Here is a 14522-nt window from a genome sequence, read left to right as displayed (position 1 = left end):
CCACCACCACATGCTACTGTTGACACACACCACCACCCACATGCTACTGTTGACACACCACCACCACCACCACATGCGTACTGTTGAACACACCACCACACCACCACATGCTACTGTTGACACACCACCACACCACCACATGCTACTGTTGACACACCACACCACCACCACATGCTACTGTTGACACACCACCACCACCACCACATGCTACTGTTGACACACCACCACCACCACATGCTACTGTTGACACAAACACCACCACACCACATGCTACTGTTGACACAAACACCACCACATGCTACTGTTCACACAACACCACCACCACATGCTACTGTTGACACAACACCACCACCACCACATGCTAATGCTACTGTTGACACAACACCACCACCACCACCACATGCTACTGTTGACAAAACACCACCACCACCACCACATGCTACTGTTGACACAAACACCACCACACTGCTACTGTTGACACAACACCACCACCACCACATGCTACTGTTGACACAACACCACCACATGCTACTGTTGACACAAACACCACCAACACCACCACATGCTACTGTTGACACACACCACCACCACCACCACCACATGCTACTGTTGACACACACCACCACCACCACCACATGCTACTGTTGACACACCACCACCACCACATGCTACTGTTGACACAACACCACCACCACATGCTACTGTTGACACAACACCACCACCACATGCTACTGTTGACACAACACCACCACCACATGCTACTGTTGACACAACACCACCACCACATGCTACTGTTGACACAACACCACCACATGCTACTGTTGACACAACACCACCACCACATGCTACTGTTGACACAACCCACCACCACCACATGCTAATGCTACTGTGACACACACCACCACCACCACCACATGCTACTGTTGACACACAACACCACACCACCACATGCTACTGTTGACACAACACCACCACCACATGCTACTGTTGACACAACACCACCACACCACCACATGCTACTGTGACACAACACCACCACCACATGCTACTGTTGACACCACCACCACCACCACCACCACCACATGCTACTGTTGACACAACACCACCACCACATGCTTTGTTGACACAACACCACCACCACCATCTACTGTTGACACAACACCACCACCACCACCACATGCTACTGTTGACACAACACACACCACCACCTGCTACTGTTGACACACACCACCACCACCACCACATGCTACTGTTGACACAACACCACCACCACCACCACATGCTACTGTTGACACACCACCACCACCACATGCTACTGTTGACACCACCACCACCACCACCACATGCTACTGTTGACACACCACCACCACCACATGCTACTGTTGACACACCACCACCACATGCTACTGTTGACACAACACCACCACCACCACATGCTACTGTTGACACAACACACCACCACCACCACATGCTACTGTTGACACAACACCCACCACCACCACCACATGCTACTGTTGACACACCACCACCACCACATGCTACTGTTGACACAACCACCACCACCACCACCACATGCTACTGTTGACACACCACCACCACCACATGCTACTGTTGACACACCACCACCACCACATGCTACTGTTGACACAACACCACCACCACTACTGTTGACACAACACCACCACCACCACCACATGCTACTGTTGACACAACACCACCACCACATGCTACTGTTGACACAACACCACCACATGCTACTGTTGACACAACACCACCACCACATGCTACTGTTGACACAACACCACCACCACCACCACATGCTACTGTTGACACAACACCACCACCACCACCACATGCTACTGTTGACACAACACCACCACCACCACCTGCTACTGTTGACACCACCACACCACCACCTGCTACTGTTGACACACCACCACCACCACCACCTGCTACTGTTGACACCACCACCACCACCACCACATGCTACTGTTGACACCACCACCACCACCACATGCTACTGTTGACACCACCACCACCACCACATGCTACTGTTGACAACACCACCACCACCACCACATGCTACTGCTGACACCACCACCACCACCACATGCTACTGTTGACACACCACCACCACCACATGCTACTGTTGACACAACACCACCACATGCTACTGTTGACACAACACCACCACCACATGCTACTGTTGACACACCACCACCACATGCTACTGTTGACACAACACCACCACCACCACCACCACATGCTACTGTTGACACAACACCACCACCACCACCACATGCTACTGTTGACACACACCACCACCACATGCTACTGTTGACACACCACCACCACCACATGCTACTGTTGACACACCACCACCACCACATGCTACTGTTGACACACCACCACCACATGCTACTGTTGACACAACACCACCACCACCACCACCTGCTACTGTTGACACACCACCACCACCACATGCTACTGTTGACACACCACCACCTGCTACTGTTGACACACCACCACCACCACATGCTACTGTTGACACACCACCACCACATGCTACTGTTGACACAACACCACCACATGCTACTGTTGACACACCACCACCACATGCTACTGTTGACACACCACCACCTAATGCTACTGTTGAACACCACCACCACCACATGCTACTGTTGACACACCACCACCACCACCACATGCTACTGTTGACACACCACCACCACCACCACATGCTACTGTTGACACAACACCACCACCACATGCTACTGTTGACACACCACCACCACCACATGCTACTGTTGACACACCCACCACCACCACCACATGCTACTGTTGACACACCACCACCACCACCACATGCTACTGTTGACACACCACCACCACCACATGCTACTGTTGACACAACACCACCACCACATGCTACTGTTGACACAACACCACCACATGCTACTGTTCACACAACACCACCACCACATGCTACTGTTGACACAACACCACCACCACCAATGCTAATGCTACTGTTGACACAACACCACCACCACCACCACATGCTACTGTTGACAAAACACCACCACCACCACACATGCTACTGTTGACACAACACCACCACCACATGCTACTGTTGACACAACACCACCACCACCACCACATGCTACTGTTGACACAACACCACCACATGCTACTGTTGACACAACACCACCAACACCACCACATGCTACTGTTGACACAACACCACCACCACCACCACCACATGCTACTGTTGACACACCACCACCACCACCACCACATGCTACTGTTGACACACCACCACCACCACATGCTACTGTTGACACAACACCACCACCACATGCTACTGTTGACACAACACCACCACCACATGCTACTGTTGACACAACACCACCACCACATGCTACTGTTGACACAACACCACCACCACATGCTACTGTTGACACAACACCACCACATGCTACTGTTGACACAACACACCACCACATGCTACTGTTGACACAACACCACCACCACCACTAATGCTACTGTTGACACAACACCACCACCACCACCACATGCTACTGTTGACACAACACCACCACCACCACCACATGCTACTGTTGACACAACACCACCACCACATGCTACTGTTGACACACCACCACCACCACCACATGCTACTGTTGACACAACACCACCACCACATGCTACTGTTGACACCACCACCACCACCACCACCACATGCTACTGTTGACACAACACCACCACCACATGCTACTGTTGACACAACACCACCACCACCACATGCTACTGTTGACACAACACCACCACCACCACCACATGCTACTGTTGACACAACACCACCACCACCACTGCTACTGTTGACACACACCACCACCACCACCACATGCTACTGTTGACACAACACCACCACACACCACATGCTACTGTTGACACACCACCACCACCACATGCTACTGTTGACACACCACCACCACCACATGCTACTGTTGACACACCACCACCACCACCACATGCTACTGTTGACACACCACCACCACCACATGCTACTGTTGACACACCACCACCACATGCTACTGTTGACACAACACCACCACCACCACCTGCTACTGTTGACACAACACCACCACCACCACCACATGCTACTGTTGACACAACACCACCACCACCACCACATGCTACTGTTGACACACCACCACCACCACATGCTACTGTTGACACACCACCACCACCACCACCACATGCTACTGTTGACACACCACCACCACCACATGCTACTGTTGACACACCACCACCACCACATGCTACTGTTGACACACCACCACCACATGCTACTGTTGACACAACACCACCACATGCTACTGTTGACACAACACCACCACATGCTACTGTTGACACAACACCACCACCACATGCTACGGTGACACAACACCACCACCACATGCTACTGTTGACACAACACCACCACCACATTGCTACTGTTGACACACCACCACCACATGCTACTGTTGACACAACACCACCACATGCTACTGTTGACACAACACCACCACCACATGCTACTGTTGACACAACACCACCACCACATGCTACTGTTGACACAACACACCACCACCACATGCTACTGTTGACACAACACCACCACCACACCACATGCTACTGTGACACAACACCACCACCACCACCTGCTACTGTTGACACAAACACCACACCACCACCACATGCTATTGTTGACACAACACCACACCACCACCACATGCTACTGTTGACACACCACCACCACCACATGCTACTGTTGACACACCACCACCACCACCACCACATGCTACTGTTGACACACCACCACCACCACATGCTACTGTTGACACAACACCACCACCACCACCTGCTACTGTTGACACAACACCACCACCACCACCACATGCTACTGTTGACACAACACCACCACCACCACCACATGCTACTGTTGACACACCACCACCACCACATGCTACTGTTGACACACCACCACCACCACCACCACATGCTACTGTTGACACACCACCACCACATGCTACTGTTGACACACCACCACCACATGCTACTGTTGACACAACACCCACCACATGCTACTGTTGACACAACACCACCACCACATGCTACTGTTGACACAACACACCACCCACCACCACATGCTACTGTTGACACACCACCACCACCACATGCTACTGTTGACACACCACCACCACATGCTACTGTTGACACAACACCACCACCACCACCTGCTACTGTTGACACAACACCACCACCACCACCACATGCTACTGTTGACAACAACACCACCCACCACCACCACATGCTACTGTGAACCACCACCACCACCACATGCTACTGTTGACACACCACCACCACCACACACATGCTACTGTTGACACACCACCACCACCACATGCTACTGTTGACACACCACCACCACCACATGCTACTGTTGACACAACACCACCACCACATGCTACTGTTGAACACAACACCACCACCCACATGCTACTGTTGACACAACACCACCACCACATGCTACTGTTGACACAACACCACACCACATGCTACTGTTGACACAAACCACCACCACATGCTACTGTTGACACAACACCACCACCACCACATGCTACTGTTGACACAACACCACCACCACCACCACATGCTACTGTTGACACAACACCACCACCACCACATGCTACTGTTGACACACACCACCACCACCACCTGCTACTGTTGACACACCACCACCACCACACTGCTACTGTTGACACACCACCACCACCCACCACATGCTACTGTTGACACACCACCACCACCACCACATGCTACTGTTGACACACCACCACCACCACCACATGCTACTGTTGACACACCACCACCACACCACATGCTACTGTTGACACACCACCACCACCACCACATGCTACTGTTGACACACCACCACCACCACATGCTACTGTTGACACACACCACCACCACATGCTCTAACCCATTGTTGACACAACACCACCACCACATGCTACTGTTGACACACCACCACCACATGCTACTGTTGACACAACACCACCACCACCACCACCACCACATGCTACTGTTGACACAACACCACCACCACCACCACATGCTACTGTTGACACAACACCACCACCACATGCTACTGTTGACACACCACCACCACCACATGCTACTGTTGACACACCACCACCACCACATGCTACTGTTGACACACCACCACCACATGCTACTGTTGACACAACACCACCACCACCACCACCTGCTACTGTTGACACACCACCACCACCACATGCTACTGTTGACACACCACCACCTGCTACTGTTGACACACCACCACCACCACATGCTACTGTTGACACACCACCACCACATGCTACTGTTGACACAACACCACCACATGCTACTGTTGACACACCCACCACCACATGCTACTGTTGACACACCACCACCTAATGCTACTGTTGACACACCACCACCACCACATGCTACTGTTGACACACCACCACCACCACCACATGCTACTGTTGACACACCACCACCACCACCACATGCTACTGTTGACACACCACCACCACCACCACATGCTACTGTTGACACACCACCACCACCACATGCTACTGTTGACACACCACCACCACCACCACATGCTACTGTTGACACACCACCACCACCACCACATGCTACTGTTGACACACCACCACCACCACATGCTACTGTTGACACAACACCACCACCACATGCTACTGTTGACACAACACCACCACATGCTACTGTTCACACAACACCACCACCACATGCTACTGTTGACACAACACCACCACCACCACATGCTAATGCTACTGTTGACACAACACCACCACCACCACCACATGCTACTGTTGACACAACACCACCACCACCACCACATGCTACTGTTGACACAACACCACCACCACATGCTACTGTTGACACAAACACCACCACCACCACCACATGCTACTGTTGACACAACACCACCACATGCTACTGTTGACACAACACCACCAACACCACACATGCTACTGTTGACACAACACCACCACCACCACCACCACATGCTACTGTTGACACACCACCACCACCACCACCACATGCTACTGTTGACACACCACCACCACCACATGCTACTGTTGACACAACACCACCACCACATGCTACTGTTGACACAACACCACCACCACATGCTACTGTTGACACAACACCACCACCACATGCTACTGTTGACACAACACCACCACCACATGCTACTGTTGACACAACACCACCACATGCTACTGTTGACACAACACCACCACCACATGCTACTGTTGACACAACACCACCACCACCACATGCTAATGCTACTGTTGACACAACACCACCACCACCACCACATGCTACTGTTGACACAACACCACCACCACCACCACATGCTACTGTTGACACAACACCACCACCACATGCTACTGTTGACACAACACCACCACCACCACCACATGCTACTGTTGACACAACACCACCACCACATGCTACTGTTGACACCACCACCACCACCACCACCACCACATGCTACTGTTGACACAACACCACCACCCACATGCTTCTGTTGACACAACACCACCACCACCACATGCTACTGTTGACACAACACCACCACCACCACCACATGCTACTGTTGACACAACACCACCACCACCACCTGCTACTGTTGACACAACACCACCACCACCACCACATGCTACTGTTGACACAACACCACCACCACCACCACATGCTACTGTTGACACACCACCACCACCACATGCTACTGTTGACACACCACCACCACCACATGCTACTGTTGACACACCACCACCACCACCCACCACATGCTACTGTTGACACACCACCACCACCACATGCTACTGTTGACACACCACCACCACATGCTACTGTTGACACAACACCACCCACCACCACCTGCTACTGTTGACACAACACCACCACCACCACCACATGCTACTGTTGACACACACCACCACCACCACATGCTACTGTTGACACCACCACCACCACCACATGCTACTGTTGACACACCACCACCACCACCACCACATGCTACTGTTGACACACCACCACCACCACATGCTACTGTTGACACACCACCACCACATGCTACTGTTGACACAACCACCACCACATGCTACTGTTGACACAACACCACCACATGCTACTGTTGACACAACACCACCACCACATGCTACGGTTGACACAACACCACCACCACATGCTACTGTTGACACAACACCACCACCACATGCTACTGTTGACACACCACCCACCACATGCTACTGTTGACACAACACCACCACATGCTACTGTTGACACAACACCACCACCACATGCTACTGTTGACACAACACCACCACCACATGCTACTGTTGACACAACACCACCACCACCACATGCTACTGTTGACACAACACCACCACCACCACCACATGCTACTGTTGACACAACACCACCACCACCACCTGTACTGTTGACACAACACCACCACCACCACCACATGCTACTGTTGACACAACACCACCACACCACCACATGCTTACTGTTGACACACCACCACCACCCACATGCTACTGTTGACACACCACCACCACCACCACCACATGCTACTGTTGACACACCACCACCACCACATGCTACTGTTGACACAACACCACCACCACCACCTGCTACTGTTGACACAACACACCACCACCACCACATGCTACTGTTGACACAACACCACCACCACCACCACATGCTACTGTTGACACACCACACCACCACATGCTACTGTTGACACACCACCACCACCACCACCACATGCTACTGTTGACACACCACCACCACATGCTACTGTTGACACACCACCACCACATTGCTTACTGTTGACACAACACCACCACATGCTACTGTTGACACAACACCACCACCACATGCTACTGTTGACACAACACCACCACCACATGCTACTGTTGACACAACACCACCACCACATGCTACTGTTGACACACCACCACCACATGCTACTGTTGACACAACACCACCACATGCTACTGTTGACACAACACCACCACCACATGCTACTGTTGACACAACACCACCACCACATGCTACTGTTGACACAACACCACCACCACATGCTACTGTTGACACAACACCACCACCACATGCTACTGTTGACACAACACCACCACCACATGCTACTGTTGACACAACACCACCACCACATGCTACTGTTGACACAACACCACCACCACATGCTACTGTTGACACAACACCACCAACACCACCACATGCTACTGTTGACTATCCCAGTTGCGGTGTATTGCAGTTGTGTATGTCTACTAACCATATCAAATGTCATGATCCACTGCTGATCACTTTCGTGACACAGGACATCGTTACCCCAGGTGAAGTTCTAACCTCTGTCTGTGTGTTCGTTCTACCCAGCAACAAGGAATGCCCTACGTGCAGAAAGAAGCTGGTGTCTAAGCGATCCCTGCGGCCGGACCCTAACTTTGATGCCCTCATCAGTAAGATCTACCCCAGCAGAGATGAGTACGAGGCCCACCAGGAGAGGGTTCTGGCCCGCATCTCCAAACACAACAACCAGCAGGCCCTGTCCCACAGCATCGAGGAGGGCCTCAAGATACAAGCCAAGAACAGGTACTGTACTCTGACTCTAACTCCTGACCCCTAACCCTTAAACCACAGCATCGAGGAGGGCCTCAAGATACAGCCCGTGACTGTACTGCTAATCTCATTTGAATAACATTTTCCCATTTTAGGTGTCTTCTCACAAAGGTCAGAACAACTTACCCTATGATTTAAAACATGTTTCTAGAACTATGGTCAAATTGAATGTTGCTTTATAAAAATTGAATTTAAATCTGACCTCCCACCACTGGGTGTCACTGCAGGCTGCAGCGAGGGAAGAAGCACCAGCTGGAAAACGGCAGCGGGGCAGAGGACAATGGTGACTCCTCCCACTGTAGCAATGCCTCCGTCCACTCCAACCAGGTATGAGCACTCCTTCATTCCTTCATCTGCCCCTGAACAAGGCAGTTAACCCACTGTTTCCCAGTAGGCCATCATTGTAAATAAGAATTTGTTCTTAACTGATGTGCCTAGTTAAATAAAGGTTAAATGAAATAAAAAATAAATTCCCATTTAGTGTTGCAGAATGCCAGTAACGTCCCCAGAATTCCCAGGTTTATCAGAAATCCCGGTTGGAAAATTCCTGGTATCAGGAAAAAGCAGGCAATCCGGATTCCTCCAACCAGGATTTATTGAAAACCTGACTGGATTTGTACAATCATATTCCCATGTCTATCAAATACCCAAACAGTGAAGCTGAGTTGTGTTAGCAGGCCACTGACAGAATGTGTAAGGGTAGGGTGCATTATGTATGTGTCTGTATGAGACGTGTACAATGTCTATGACATGGGCAGCGTGCAGGGTATTAGTAATGTATTGTGTATAGTGGATGGGTAATAGTAATGTATTGTGTATAGTGGATGGGTAATAGTAATGTATTGTGTATAGTGGATGGGTAATAGTAATGTATTGTGTATAGTGGATGGGTAATAGTAATGTATTGTATATAGTGGATGGGTAATAGTAATGTATTGTGTATAGTGGATGGGTAATAGTAATGTATTGTGTATAGTGGATGGGTAATAGTAATGTGTTGTGTATATGAGATGGGTAATGTGCAGGGTAATAGTAATGCATTGTGTATATGGGATGGGTAATAGTAATGTATTGTGTATAGTGGATGGGTAATAGTAGTGTATTGTATATGGGATGGGTAATAGTAATGTATTGTGTATAGTGGATGGGTAATAGTAATGTATTGTGTATAGTGGATGGGTAATAGTAATGTGTTGTGTATATGAGATGGGTAATGTGCAGGGTAATAGTAATGCATTGTGTATATGGGATGGGTAATAGTAATGTATTGTGTATAGTGGATGGGTAATAGTAGTGTATTGTATATGGGATGGGTAATAGTAATGTATTGTGTATAGTGGATGGGTAATAGTAATGTATTGTGTATAGTGGATGGGTAATAGTAATGTATTGTGTATAGTGGATGGGTAATAGTAATGTATTGTGTATAGTGGATGGGTAATAGTAATGTATTGTGTATAGTGGATGGGTAATAGTAATGTATTGTGTATAGTGGATGGGTAATAGTAATGTATTGTGTATAGTGGATGGGTAATAGTAATGTATTGTGTATAGTGGATGGGTAATAGTAATGTATTGTGTATAGTGGATGGGTAATAGTAATGTATTGTGTATAGTGGATGGGTAATAGTAATGTATTGTGTATAGTGGATGGGTAATAGTAATGTGTTGTGTATATGTTGCGTGTGTTATACTTTGAATTTTCCATTTCAAATCTCTTCCTTTGTGAAGCGGGGGGTATAGATGTTTTGTTGTAACGTGGGGCTGTAAATGTATACAAATGTCCATTTCGTTGAGTAAATGACACCAGGAATATAACAGCAGGATATCCAGTCAGTGTGTCTTTCCTCGTTAAAGCATCTCAACATTTTATGCCCTGGGCTGTGTTCAGCGCATCTCACCCCCCCCCCCCCCCCTCCTTAAAATAATCTTATCAATCAAAGCAGGAGGCGGGGCCGAGCATCAAGCGTACCAAGACGTCAGATGACTCTGGTCTGGACATGGACAACGCTACAGAGAACGGAGGGGGAGGGGACGTGGCCATGGACGGAGCCAGCGAGATAGAACTGGTGTTCTGTCCTCATCCTACGCTCATGGACAAGGAGGACACCGTGCAGACCAGGTGGGTCTCTGAGGCTGAGTGGGATACAGGATAGGTGGTTTGTTCCAGGTGCAGAATCTGCATTATGTGTATTTTTGCGCGATAGTCTCAATGAATGCAAGTCTGAGAAGCGGTAGATGTGTTCTATGTGCTCTATTTCTATGCTTCCTGTTAAATCTTGTATTTTGTCAGTTATTTTCGATTTTGTACACCAGTTTCAAACTGCTGAAAATGCAATATTTTAGTTTATGGAAAATATATTTCACAGCTGCTACAAACTGAAATGAGATTAACTATTAGAATTTTTAGCAACCAATTATTGGCAGAGCGATTTCTGCTTAGTGCACCTTTGCATATTTAGAATGACTGAAGTAGGCCTGGGTCTTCTAATCTGCGTAGGCCTGGGTCTTCTAATCTGCGTAGGCCTGGGTCTTCTAATCTGCGTAGGCCTGGGTCTTTTAATCTGCGTAGGCCTGGGTCTTCTAATCTGCGTAGGCCTGGGTCTTCTAATCTGCGTAGGCCTGGGTCTTCTAATCTGCGTAGGCCTGGGTCTTCTAATCTGCGTAGGCCTGGGTCTTCTAATCTGCGTAGGCCTGGGTCTTCTAATCTGCGTAGGCCTGGGTCTTCTATCTGCGTAGGCCTGTGTATTTGAATCCTATCTGAAAAACAGTGAGACTGTACCTGTGGATGTTTATATGGGGAAAGTTTTGATAGTGAAAGTGTGTATCTTTCTAGGCCTCAGGTAATGTGTTGTGCTATTCTGTTAGTGCCCAGGTTCATCAAGAAGTCTGCTAATGCAACTCTGTGTGTGTTAGCGTTGAGTTTGTTCCCAGGTACATCAAGATGTCTGCTAATGCAACTCTGTGTGTGGTAGTGTTGAGTTTGTTCCCAGGTACATCAAGACGTCGGGTAACGCCACAGTGGACCACCTGTCTAAGTACCTGGCTGTGCGTCTGGCTCTGGAGGAACTGAGGAAGAACGGAGAGGCCAGCCCTGTCAATGTAGACGCTGCCTCAGAGAAACAATACACCATTTATATCCCTACAGCCAACGGCCAGTTCACGGTAATGATACAATATACTAATACAAATACTACTACAATATACCATTTATATCCCTACAGCCAACTGCCAGTTCTTGGTAATAATACAATATATTACTACAAATACTACTACAATACACCATTTATATCCCTACAGCCAACGGCCAGTTCACGGTAATGATACAATATACTAATACAAATACTACTACAATACACCATTTATATCCCTACAGCCAACTGCCAGTTCACGGTAATAATACAATATATTACTACAAATACTACTACAATACACCATTTATATCCCTACAGCCAACTGCCAGTTCACGGTAATAATACAATATATTACTACAATACATCATTTATATCGCTACAGCCAACTGCCAGTTCTTGGAAATAATACAATATATTACTACAAATACTACTACAATACACCATTTATATCCCTACAGCCAACGGCCAGTTCCTGGTAATAATACAATATATTACTACAAATACTACTACAATGACGAGAAAACAATACTTTCAGACCATAAATAATTATTTTGCAATTAATATCTATAGGCTACATGGAGGTTTTTCTTTATTTTAGGCCTTCTGGCATTAGTGCGTAAGTCCAAGCTTTAGCGTCTAACTTTACACACGCCAAATAGCCAAACTAGCCAAACGATTTTGGGAACGGGCAGAAAAAGTTTACATTGATCCACTGAGGCAAAAAATAAACATGTTGGAGTTTAATTTTAATAAGAGAAAATCTAAGAAATGGAGAGTTGAAAATAGAGGAGAGAGAGAGCGAGAGGGCCTGTTTTGTTAAGGAAAGACCTGGTGGTAAAAGAGAATGTTGTGTGAGGAACTATACTAATACTATACCATACAAATACTATACTTATACTATGCTAATACTATACTTATACTATGCTAATACTATACTTATACTATGCTAATACTATACTAATGCCATGCTAATACTATATCATACAAATACTATACTTATACTATGCTAATACTATACTTATACTATGCTAATACTATACTAATGCCATGCTAATACTATATCATACAAATACTATACTTATACTATGCTAATACTATACTTCTACTATGCTAATACTATACTAATGCCATGCTAATACTATATCATACAAATACTATACTTATACTATGCTAATACTATACTTATACTATGCTAATACTATACTAATGCCATGCTAATACTATATCATACAAATACTATACTTATACTATTCTAATACCAATATTATTCTAAAACTACATTAATACTATACCATACTACACCACACTAATACAATACTATACTACACTGATGCTATACTAACACTATACTATACTAATACTACACTATGCTATACTACACTAATGCTAGACCATACAATACTATGCTAATACTATATTATGCTATACTGCACTAACCCCATAATATACTATGCTATGCTATACCACACTAATACATACTATACTACACTAATACTATACTACGCTAATACTATACGGCCACTATACCAGTGCTATGCTATACTATACTAATACTTATTCTATATTAATACCATGTGAATACTTTACTATACTAATATGATACTATACTAATACTAT

At 47.5% G+C, this 14522-nt stretch overlaps 1 protein-coding gene across 2 annotated transcripts in view; it reads left to right on the top strand.

Moving 5' to 3' along the window:
* Positions 1–14522, top strand: part of rnf2 (ring finger protein 2) — a 40645-nt gene that overhangs the window by 20166 nt on the left and 5957 nt on the right. Inside the window, exons 4-7 of one of the 2 annotated variants that reach the window (XM_031806947.1) lie at positions 9529–9744; positions 9999–10098; positions 11715–11893; positions 12747–12936. In XM_031806947.1, the coding sequence (XP_031662807.1) occupies positions 9529–9744; positions 9999–10098; positions 11715–11893; positions 12747–12936 (685 nt within the window). The remainder of the gene's footprint in view (positions 1–9528; positions 9745–9998; positions 10099–11714; positions 11894–12746; positions 12937–14522) is intronic. The other variant, XM_031806948.1, reaches the window with a different exon arrangement.

Source organism: Oncorhynchus kisutch, linkage group LG27, assembly GCF_002021735.2.
Source record: "Oncorhynchus kisutch isolate 150728-3 linkage group LG27, Okis_V2, whole genome shotgun sequence".
Taxonomy (NCBI): Eukaryota; Metazoa; Chordata; class Actinopteri; order Salmoniformes; family Salmonidae; genus Oncorhynchus; species Oncorhynchus kisutch.
This window is presented reverse-complemented; position numbering and strand designations above follow the sequence as displayed.